Source organism: Odontomachus brunneus, unplaced genomic scaffold (assembly GCF_010583005.1).
Source record: "Odontomachus brunneus isolate Ranch 3 - 2012 unplaced genomic scaffold, Obru_v1 Obru_scaffold_003, whole genome shotgun sequence".
Taxonomy (NCBI): Eukaryota; Metazoa; Arthropoda; class Insecta; order Hymenoptera; family Formicidae; genus Odontomachus; species Odontomachus brunneus.
In genome coordinates, this window is record NW_022639453.1 from 1,488,979 (window position 1) to 1,501,243 (window position 12,265).

At 42.7% G+C, this 12,265-nt stretch overlaps 1 protein-coding gene across 12 annotated transcripts in view; it reads left to right on the forward strand.

Moving 5' to 3' along the window:
• The window catches only part of LOC116844446 (fasciclin-1), a 381,499-nt gene that overhangs the window by 344,129 nt on the left and 25,105 nt on the right, over window positions 1-12,265 (forward strand). For 7 of the 12 annotated variants that reach the window (XM_032815959.1, XM_032815982.1, XM_032815998.1 and 4 more), the window contains 2 exons: window positions 5,924-6,166; window positions 7,170-7,199. In XM_032815959.1, coding sequence (XP_032671850.1) covers window positions 5,924-6,166; window positions 7,170-7,199 — 273 coding nt within the window. Of the gene's footprint in view, window positions 1-839; window positions 846-5,923; window positions 6,167-7,169; window positions 7,200-12,265 lie in introns of all 12 variants that reach the window. The other 5 variants (XM_032815975.1, XM_032815965.1, XM_032815988.1 and 2 more) reach the window with 2 other exon arrangements.

The following is a 12,265-nucleotide window of genomic DNA, read 5'->3' on the forward strand; positions in this document are numbered from 1 at the left end:
CCCCCCCCTGTTGTCGCTCTGTCACGTCGGGGTCGCGGTAAAAAGTAACTGCACAGAGAGAATATCGTAGCAAAGATTACGATACAATTTTTAATATTCCGAGAACTGACACCGTTGTGAAAGTTATAATAGCAAAAATGATCATAAACATGATAATTTTTACTGTGTTCATGATCACTTTCTATGTCTTATTATAATTTTTATCATAGTCTAGTCAGTCTATTCCCGGAGCACTAAAATCGTATTGCAATTTTTACTACAATATTCTTTCCGCGTGTCTTCCGAACGATTGTGATGAGTGCGTGTACGTATATTTATATGTGATTGAGTGTGTGTAAGTGGGTGTGTATTTGAGATTAATATTCCGGGGTACTCGACGATGGTTAACACTTGATAGTGATAACGGCAAAAGTATAGCGATAACGCGCGCTCAATCTTAGCCACCTGACAGAGAACGCGTACTTTGGGACATAACCCCCGGGAGAAAAGGGGAGATTGACTCTCCTTGCCGGGGAAGAGCCACTTTTTCGTTGTTCCCTGAGACGAAAAGTCGAAAAAGTAGAACCAGAACGTAAAAACAAAGAGAGAACAGTCTTCGCGCGTGATCTCCTTCTTCGTACTTTTAATATGTGTGTCGAGTGATCTCTCTCTCTCTTTCTCTCTCTCTCTCTCTCTCTCTGTCTGTCTGTCTCTCTTTCTCGTTCTTTTTTTATTTATTTTTTTTCCGTTTTTCAACTACTTAATCAATTGTGTACATGTGTTTACTATTCTTATATTGACTCAATGATGTTATTCTGTGGTGCTTTGCATGTCTCTATTGGACTCTGCATGTCGTATAGGGCATCGTAAGTACTTACCAAATGAACTCATCAGAGAACTACGAATACACACGACACTCTCTTCAGACTCCGATCTGACCGTCCGACCGTCTCTGGGCCCGATGTGGTCCCCGCGAGTCCAGCGATCCATGGACGCGCGCGCGCGGGCCTCCCGGCGGATCTTCGCCGCCGGAGACACGCGAGTGGCTCCCTGGCTCCTTAGATTCGCGAGTCGTTCGAGGCCCTGGACGCTGAAATTCGCCGGCGATCCCCGGACTGTCGTGCCGGGTGTCCCCCGGGGTAGCCCGTGGATCCCCGGGCGCGGGATCAGGGATCGACGGTACTCTCGGATTCCGGCGCCCGGGGATATTGCGAATCGTTTGATCCTTGAATATTTAGATCCTTGTACACAAGTAGTAGAAGCTACGATCGCCGTGCGCCGTACGACGACGTCCGGCCATTTACATGAAAATGCGATCGAGGGAATCTCGTTCCGCCGATCCGCTCTAAAACGCGACGCGAGTCCGAGTGAAATAAAGGCAATATCGCCGCGATAAAGCCTCGTCGGCTGGGATAAGCCAGGAATAAGATGACAAAGGGACACGAGGCAGGGCATCGTGACGGCGACGGTGAGTAGAACGAGCCAGGACGGCGTCGATAATCGGGCCACGCACAATCGACAAGGTGCAATCGTTCGAAAATATCGCTCCACCTGAAACCGCGGTCTCTTCTATGGCAATCGACACAATTCGTAAAGATATATACGTATGCAAATTGTTTTTGCGAAGAGCGAAAGATCTTCTCTCTCTCCTTCTTTCTTGGAGAAACAATCTAACGCAGGTTGCGTACATTGACGTTGCCAAAAAGTGAAGATTAATACGCCTTTTTGACAGTGCACTAATGTCACATGACGTTAGGTTAGGTTTTTGGTGGTGGAGAAGGACAGAGCTCTCATATCAGCAAATTACGTTCTCAAGCACTCGACATATGCCAATATCATTAGTAGTTGGGTCTCAAGTGAGATTTTTTTCAAAAAAAAAAAGAACGCTTGCACAAAAATGTGCATACATATGTTTTTACGACTTGTTTTATCAGATTGCCACAGAAAAACACGCGAAACGGTACTTTCAAATGTTTGCCACCGACAAAATTGCGCGAAATCAACACTCGGAACGACCCCGCGGTCCTGAATATGATCAGAGATACGCGCAAAAATGTCGCGAATCTCGATTATGTGCTCGTCGCGCTCGCGTCGCGAGCACCGGGATGCATTTCCGCTCCGGAACGGAACTGCTCGCCGACACGTATACAACTTCACGGTTCGATGCTCTGAATACAAAAGAACGCGGCGACGAGTAGCGAGAACGGAGGAACGAGCCTTCGCCGATCGATACTATTTCAAGTCGCTGGAGGAGAGAGAGAAAGAGAGAGTGAGAGAAAGCAAGAAAGAGCTCTCTTCTTCTCCTCTTGATCTTCCACTACGGGCGAGCGCTCTCGCCCGCAAGTATATTTTTATTAATTTATCCCGGTGTAGGCAACCCCTAGCAGTAGCAATGTATCGTTATCAAACTCGCCCCCGGCTCCTCCCTCTTCTCGTCCGTCCAGAGATAGCCGCGGCTAACAGCCGCCGATCGACTTCCGTTACGATTTTGCCAGACCTTTTTCCTGTATCGCTTCCGTGTCGCTCCTCCCGTCGCTCTACCTCTTTTTACGCGGCTTCTCTGTCAATATTTTTCTTCCGCGCAACGCCTCAGATGCCTAGTTAATCCCCCTTTTCGTTACCTCCCGGCTTTCCCATCGGCCTCGAACCTGCAAAAGAGAGATTAACGAGGGACGAGCAAAAAGAACGAAAGGGAGCGTGGGTAGGAAGGCGAAATAAATAGATGGTAGAGGGAGAGTGGAGGAAGTGTGTAGGATGAGGAGACGCGGCGAAGAGGAGGATTTGTGCCACGAGGGAAATGCCGACGGCATTCGGCGGTCGCGCCAACGGAAGAAATGACTTCCGTAGATTTTTCCTGCGCGATAACTCTTCCCGATGTTGTTCTGACCCGAGGCATGAACTCCGTTCTTTTAGTGATGTCATATTAGCCGCGTGTGTCCGAGTATCGGACGACAAAAATGCGGCAATTGAATTTCTCCCGACGAGCTCTTCCGCACCATCGTGTCCAAGAATTCGCCGTTCATTAGCGAATCGAAACGGGTTCCGCGCAAATTGCAAGAGACGAAAGCCACCGCGACTTTTTACCTCGCACGAGAATCTAAGTGAAGCGTCTCTTTGAACACGGAACAGAAAAAGGAAGAAGGAGAGAGAGAGAGAGCGCCATTGCAAAAAATTATAGCGCGTATCCAAAGTAATGTATCGGCAGTGCAAATTCTCAACTATTTCCTTTGACTGTGTTCCGTTCCTCCGCTTCGGCGTTATAATGATTACGCGATCTTTCGCGTCGACGTGGAAAATTACCCGCTCTCCGGTGTGAGCGTAGAAAATCCGAGGAAATTCTCTCTCTTTCTATTCCTTTTGTCTTTCCGTGTTTCCTTTATCGTTCACGTGAATCAAGAAAAATACGGAAAAGTGATTTTTCCGACGCACATCGCGTAGCCGCGTCGTTTTCGCGCTCTTCCTGACCTCTACCTGGCTACCTATTTCGCACACGAGGACCTCCCTTTCGCGCTCTTCTTCGCCCGGTCCTTCTCATTAAGCTCGTCCATAAATACCGGGAACCACGTCGAAGCTGCGGACGCCGTGAATATCTAACCGCGCAGTCCCGTTAATTACCTTCCCACCTCGTCCTCCATTTTTTCTTTTTTATTCTTCGTGGTGATCTTCTGGATGTAATTCGATCTCGCGATGAAAGTTGCGAACGGAGGTATCTGCGCTCCCGCGTTAATTCTTCAGCTCTGCAAAGAGGGCGGCCAAAATGTGACCTATCTTGAGGCAGTGAAATCAATAGATGAAATGGGTGCCGTTTTAAAGATCTCGACGAGCTGAACATTTTGGTACCTATCTCAAGTTGATTCGATTTTTCGTTCCGGAAATACAGCGTTCCAAAAATCTGATTTCCGTTTTTAATTTATAAAAAAATATTAGCGTTGGAATTTCGAGACGATTAAGGGCGCGTTGGAAAGCTGAGAGTGTCTACTTTTCAGGAAAAAAATATATTATTTTGATAAAATACCAAATAACCGGAAATCCAGGTGTTCCAAGTGGATTCCCGGTTATTTGGTATATTATCAAAATAATATATTTTTCCTGAAAAGTAGGCACTCTCAGCTTTCCAACGCGCCCTTGATCGTTTCGAAATTCCAACGCTAATATTTTCTATAAATTAAAAACCGTAACGGAAATCAGATTTTTGGAACGCTATATTTCCAGAACGAAAAATCGGATCAACTTGAGATAGGTATTAAAATTTTCAGCTCGTCAAGATCTTTAAAACGGTACCCGTTTCATCTATTGATTTTACTGCCTCGAAATGGGGCACATTGCCTATAGGCATTTGGTTTCTTTTCGAAATCTAGCACGATTTTCTGCACTGCTGTCTCGCGGGAAGGTAGATCCCGCGACAATAGAGCGACATCTAAAACCTGCTCGTACGCATATCCTAAAAGAAAGCTTGACACATCAGCGTGTCTTTAAATATATTTTGTATTTAAATATTCATATTTTTGAAGACCAAAACAATAAGAATGTCCAGGACTAAATACGTGTCCAGACGATGGTACTTTTGCCTTACCTTCGTCCTCGACTTCCTGCACGATATCCTCGCGAAAAGTCACGCGACCCGTGAGTTGAAATCCAGTGACATTCAGTGAAATTCGGCGGGATTAATCAGGAGTGAGATTAATTTAGCGAAATTAATTTTCTTAATTCCGCTGGTACATTGAGTTACATGCATCGAGTCGCGCTCACCTCTTAATCATCCTCTAGTGCCCAAAAATTGTTTCAGAATTCTCTCTCTTTTTCCTAATTTTTTAAAATAGCCCCCGAAAATTGAATCCCACGACCTTTCCCCTCTCCGGGACCCGTGCAAGAAGCACAATCGGCACTCGAGGAAGAACGTGAATTATGTGTGTCACGTAATGTTGCCGCTTCCGCGGACCACTGACGGTCACGTCCCAGTCACGCTTTCTTTTCTCTCGCACCTCGTCTTCTGCGTCCGTGAGTAATTCATTTTGTCTCTTGCTCGTGGCGCAAGTTACACGAAGCTTCGAGTTCGTTACGCTCGGGCTTAATTGCGACGGTTCCATTCTCGCGGCCGAGCCAACTGAATTTCAAGTATTTTGCTTTTCAGACGATCTCTCTTTCTCTCCCCCTCTGTCGAGAATCTCTTAACCTCCCGACGGAGAATTGTCACCTCCGTGAGCAGAAGTTTTATTTTGCCGAATTGAACGAGTCTCCTCTACATCATCGCCTGACAATTAATGTTACTCACGCGAGCGCGCGAACTCTCAATCTGAATTTTCGCGCGGAACCGAATCGTTCCCTTCGGCATGAATTGGGAATCCCCAGTCAGCGCGGCTGACTCGCCAAAAATAGCGGATAATATCCGCGGTGATCGTTTATAAGAGAATCGATTTCCTGACACTCACGAAAAATGCTCGCCGAGGCGACGACGTAATGCGAGACCTTCGGGGCGCAAATCGTCCCTCGCGACTTGTCCCTTAATCTCCCAGCTCTCTTCCATATCCTGCCAACCGTCCGCCAAAGTCCCTTTATTATTTTTCTCGCTTTCGTTGTAGTGAGTTTAATGACGTCCAGATTCGGAATTCCGTTACACTTTAATCCGCGAAACACGAAGGAGGGAGAGCCACTCCTTTCCGTCGCGGCTGATTAACGCGTAACGGAACGTTGATAACTTCGGCCGAACTCGGACGCCATCGACTCCGCTCTCTGCCATGAGCAATAATCGACTTCCTTCTTTTTTAAACTTTTGTTTCTTCTTAACGCCGCGTGTTCTCTCTCCCCGCCTCCCGCCTTTCTTTGCGTTTTCTCTCGCTTTTCTCTCGTTTTGTGTCTTGTCTTTCACGTCGACGGCCTCTCGCTGACGGCGAGGCGCGGCGTGCACTGCGTGACCGATCGACAGAAATCTCTTCTCTCCGTGTAGGAAAAGGAGGACGGGCCCGTGTACAAGTTTTACGAGACCATCCGCGATTTCGGCGAAGACATCATGAGCACCATTAGTCACCTGCGCGACGTAACCCTCTTCGCGCCCAGCAACGCCGCGCTGGAGGAGCCGGGCGTCAAGCAGATCCTGCAGGACAAGAAGCGTGTCAAGGAGATCCTCAACCTGCACTACGTCAAGGAACGATTACCCCTCGAGAAGATCAAAGATAAGAGCGTCATCCAGGTGAGTCGATTTTTCCCTTGTCTTTCGCGTAACGTACACGATTAAATCCCCGTAACTATACAGTAATTATACTGTAGCAATAATCAAACTGACCATCTTATCCTTGGTACACCTTGTATTCGGTTGTCCGGTAGCACAAGCTAAGAAAGCCACGTATAAAATATGTATATCTCGTTTAGAAGTTGCGGGGTTTTCGCGAGAGGTCTCCACAGTCTTCTCGCCGGCCCTTAATTATGGGCCACTTTTACCTCGTCAGCCCGTATGCTCGATTTTAAGATCATACATTTGCAAGAAATTTCATTATAACTGGGAACGTGTCGCTCAACTTGATTTACTCACGATGAAGAACATTAATACGATATTAATACGAATGTTAATATGATGAAGAATATGTTTTAACGATGATATTATATTCCGATTTTAACAGCACTCTCTCAAAGAAAAGTATTTAAAGAATCAAAAATGAAAATAAAAAAAGGACTAAAGAAATTCAGGCACAGAAGTTTTGGTGCTATAAAATCTAAGGATATAGGTCAAAGTTTCCTATGTTGGGAAACCAAGTAATTCTTTCCTCCCAGTCTCGGTTGCGAACAATTTTGAGGTAAAATTTTTGATACTTTATTGTTTATAATTACATGTTTTATACTGAAGACTACTTACTTTTAATGTTTAATAAATTACTTAGTTTCTCAACATAAGAAACTTTCACCCATATCCTTAGGTTTTATAATACTAAAAGTTCTGTGCCTAAACTCCTATTAGCCCTTTTTTTATTTTTATTTTTGATTTATATCTTTGGAGTTTTCTCATTTTTTAATAATTTAAAAGAATCATTTTTCGCGATATATTTGGTTCCTCTCAAGATAAAAAATAGTAAAAAACACGACAAACATAGTGCCATCTAGACCTGTTCTTCCCTGCGACAGTCAATCGTGTATACATGTTAATGATGCTGTCATATTTGATTAACCGAACGCTTCTCTTTGTTTTTTTTTTCCCAAAGAAACCAACAGTTGGGAGGCAACATTCCGGGGTAATTACAAATTCATACAGCTTTCAGTGTGTTTTTCCTATCTCTCTGTGCGTAAACTGTTCGCAAACTCCGCATGCATCCATTTGCACTCCGCTTTCAGTGCGTTTTGCGATGTTGAGCGTATTACGAGCGCGAAACGAATGCGAGCTAACATTTCCGGCGCACTAACACGCGCCACGCGCCGGATACTCGGCAATCGATAGCGTCAATAAATCTCGGGCTGGCCAATAGCTTTAGTAATCGAACGCCAAAGAGATTTCTATTCTTGCCGCGATACACCGCGTTATACGGGATGATCGCGAAGTCGCATGAGAAAACGTGACGATACCAAAATGCATTGTTCGACAGTGCAGGTGCGCGTCCGAAATTTCACCTTGGAGCGCTGGCAAAGTCTCGCTTCTCGGGAATATTTTCGCTTAAGGAGTTTATTCACTTGGACCAAAGAATACCTAAAAATTGTGTAAAAATTTTAACGTGTAGTATTTAACGCAGTAACATATTCGCAGTTAAAGTTTCATGCGATTTGTCTGCATCGTGCGTGAAAATTTTAATAGCAAATATTTTTCGCAGATAACCTTATGATACAAGCAATGTGGATTATTATTTCAGCGTAATTTTGTAAAAATACCGTTCAAATGAGAAATTTACGAACCATATGTTAGATTAAATTGGAAAACTAAAAAATATATAAAATATATAAAATAGAAGAATTATTGAATAGTTTCAAGAATAGTTTCTACAAAAGTAGCATTGTACCGAGTGAAAAGTGGCAAGAGATGATATCATGAAATTAGTTTCAAATTAACATTTATTCCGATATAAATATATAAGACGTAATTCTGTTCGATAGAAATAGCGAATTTATGAGTAACTCCTTTCACGTGTCTTTGGGATGCCCTGAAAATAAATGTCGGGGGAATAAACTCCTTAAAGTCTGCGTCACATTAGCGATTACCGACTGAATTGCGCGATTGACGATTAAATAAAATATTGCCTAATTATCAATCATCAATCCCAATTGGTAGTTTGGTTATTTTGTTCGTAATCCATTCGGCAATCAAGTAATCCGATATCGGCTTGAGGACATTTGCGAAGCAATGTCGCGCGATTCGCGCACAACCCGGTATAGCGAGAGCCACGCGTTCGCGCACGAAAGTGCGGAAAGGTTCGACAGCTAGCGCGGAATGGATTTCTGCCGTTTCCTCGGTCAACGCCGATGCGCACCGCGATAATTGCGTATTTCGCAAGGAGGCCGAGCCCTCCGGGCGCCGACGACACCGACGACGACGACGACGAACGAAAGCGAACTCACCTGGACCGGCGCGATAAGGAAACTTGGCTTCCTCGGATTAAGTGGATTGGAAGATAAAAGTTTCCACGGACGAGAGAAAAACGAAAGAGAAACAGAGAGAGAGAGAGAGAGAGAGAGAGAGAGAGAGAGAGAGATGTCTGACGTCATAACAACGCGCCAGGGTTCCGCTCTTAAACTTTGCTCGCTCTCGGAGTCGCGTCGTCGTCGTCGTCGTGAACGGGCGCGCCGCCGGTTCGTTTTCGCACTCCTCGCAGGCTCATTATCATCCAATCAGCATGGTGGAACTTTTCGTCGGAATAACAAAAAGCTCTCGGCAATTTCCCGCCGGCTTGCCGCCGACCCTTCCATCCCGCCGTTTCCCTCTCTCGCACCGCTTTTCTCGCCCGCTTATTTTTACAGCGTCGGCGGGAACATTTTCACTCGCGCGAAATTGCCGGGACGTTTCCCGATTCCGCCGTTTGTTTGTGTATATTCGCGCGATCGCGCCGCCGGCTAACCGGCTAATTATTCGTCGCGAAATCGCTTTGACGTGGCCTGCAAAGGATCAGCCGGGCATACGCTCGACGGGAATGGGAATCGCACGATACCGTTGTCGCCGCTTTCGCCGACCTTCTCGCCCCTTGAGAGTCGTACTTTGACTTTTTTCCAGACTTCGGGCCGAAACGTCTCGTTAGCGCACGCGAGAACTCAATTACCGCGCGACCACCGCGGCCGGCCGCGCGGATATCGTGGTCGCGATGCGTCGAGTAAATCAACGGGAGAATCAAACCGATCATTCACGCACGTTATATGGGCGACTTGCATCGGTCGGTACGCGGTCGACCCTCTTGCGCTGTGTATGCATTGAGTAGTAAACACTTGAACATTTGTTTGTGGGGTAGACTATTTATTCGCAGAAATCGATTTTACTTCGCAGAAACAGACTTTGTGTCTCGCAAATAAATTTTTCGCAGTAAAAGTACTTCACGGCTAAAATATTTCTTTCACGATGTATACGAAAAAAATATTAGTTTCTTTTTTTAAATATAAATTTTTAAACATAAATTTTAAATATAAATTTTAAACATAAATTTTCTTTTTCAATGTTACTACATTTATTAGCCTAAGCGTCATGTGCTGACCATGCGTGTCGTTTATTCTTTATATTTATTACGACGCAGAGATTGCACTTCCAAAATCCAGCATTATTTTAAGGAATCAGGCTGATTCCCTCTGATAATAATTATTTTGGGAATCCCAACTGGATGCTAAAGAAATTTCTATTTCAGTTTTATCGTCATTAAGGCTCCTGGTCCTTCGCATTGTCTATCTCTTTTTAATGACGTCAGAAGCGAAAAAATGCATGCTAAAAATTCTTGCGAAATACGTTGAAATAAAACGATATATTTATAAAGTGACACTTGCAAATGATTAAATAAACCTGTGAAATATTCCGTGCATTCTTCTTTTGCTTTAATAATCAATAATTTGTCGTAAATTAACCTGAATAGAAATAGGCGAAGAAATAGAATAGTTAAGAAGATGAATTGTATGCCACGTTTACAACAAATTATTGATTGTTAAAGCAAAAAGGGAGTGCACAGAATATCTTATTATAAATTTGTTTAATCGATTACAAGTGTTACTTTATGGATATATAATATATTTTTATTTCAACGTATGTCGCAAGAATTTTTAGCATGCATTTTCTCGCTTCTGACATCATTAAAAAGAGATAGACAATGCGAGGGGAGGAGCCTTAACGGCACGAATTGTCGACAAGCGCGCGTAATGCAAAAATATTCGCAATACGTGCGTGAAGTGTCCGAGAAAGGGAAACACGATGCGTGTATGAGTAAGTGAGAGAAGAAGTGAGCGTGCTCGAATAATTCTCGCGCAAAACCAATAAATTCCTTCCCGAATCGAATGGATTCGAACAAGTTTATTGGCTTTGCAACATTGTTTGCAGATTTGCCGGTTATCTATACGCACCGGCGGATTTATAGGGTGTCGGCGCGAATCGCATCTCGCAAATTCCGCAATGAAAAATCATAGCCGGCCGATTGCGTCTAACGGGATCGCAAAATGCGAACGTAAACGGGACAGGGAGGGCCGCCGATTTAGGAAAACCTTCTTGAGACCGTGTGATGTAAAAGGATTCCACCAAGGAGATGAGATTATATTTTTGATGCTGTATATATTTTTTTTCTTTATTCTAATGCGTAAAGATGAATTTAGAAATTTGTTTTGTGCCCGAAAATTTATTTTACACGGAGAAAACTACTATGACTGCTATATCTACATATTTTATAGAGAGAAAATTTATATGATTTCAAGGGAAATAGATATGGTATTAAAAGTTGCTGTTACTACATGCCCATCTATACAATTCTCACAGCCACAGTTACTTACGATATATAATGTGCAGTACATCCTCGTATATACACATAGTTGTCTCAACCGAGGAAATATTGCCGTCTCTCTGTTGTGGTCTACAGAATGAATATTATGGTTGAGAGATCCGTAAAGCTTGCGAGGTTGCACCATACAATACTGAGAGTACTGTTCAAACACATATGGGTAGGCAGTAAAGAAGGTTAGTGTAGTACTTTCGAAGTTACTACACTATCTTGTATGCGAAAACTAACATTGATTTTTTGTTGTAACAACCACATTTAGGAAAGTGATATCTTTGGCGTTTTCTCCGTGTATATAAAAAGAAAATGTTGTACGATTAAGGCTCCTGGCCCCTCACATTGTCTATTTCTTATTAATGACGTCAGAAGCGAGAAAATGCATGCTAAAAATTCTGGCGAAATACGTTGAAATAAAAAGATATATTTATAAAGTCAATAATTCAATAATTTGTCAATAAATAAATAATTTGTCCTAAATTAACCTGAAAGAAATTGGCAAAAAAATAGGTTAAGAAGGTGAATTGTATGTTAATTTACGATAAATTATTGATTGTTAGAACAAAGGGGGAGAATATCTTACAAATTTGTCGATTGCAAGTGTTACTTCGTGGATATATATTTTTATTTCAAGGTATTTCTCAAGAATTTTTAGCATGCATTTTCTCGCTTCTGACGTCATTAAAAAGAGATAGACAATGCGAGGGACCAGGAGCCTTGAGAGGACTGGAGGCTCAGATTGCCTGAAAATCGTGCTTGTTCTTTCACAATTTCTTATGACAAACTTAATGAATATGCGAAAGTGTTATTTTAACGTATATTTATACAATATATAAAGAGAAAAAAATATAATTTTGATGATTAAATATTTAATATAAGTGTATAGTACATGCAGTTAAAATATATTTCGTTTTTCTTTTCAAGATATCGTCATTTTGCAGTAATATCTTGACTTTCAATTAAGCTGAATTTTAAGTAGAAAATTTCCGTAAACTTGTCGTTATCGTGTGAACCACTGACAAACTTGTGAAAATATTTAATTTTGAAATATAAATTTTTTTACTATAAAATAACTGAAAATTTAATAATATTCCATTAAGATACTTGCAATTTTGTTAACTTTTACTCAATTTCTATTATAGTGCTTCACACGATAACGAAATAATATGGAAATTATTATGAAAATTTGCTTACGGAAATTTTTTACTTAAAATTCAGCTTAATTGAACCACCGAGAGTCAAGATATTACTGCAAAATGACGACCTTAAAAAAAACGAAATATATTTTAACTGTACCATACACATACACACACACACACACTTTCTCTCTCTCTCTCTCTCTCTCTCTCTCTCTCTCTCTC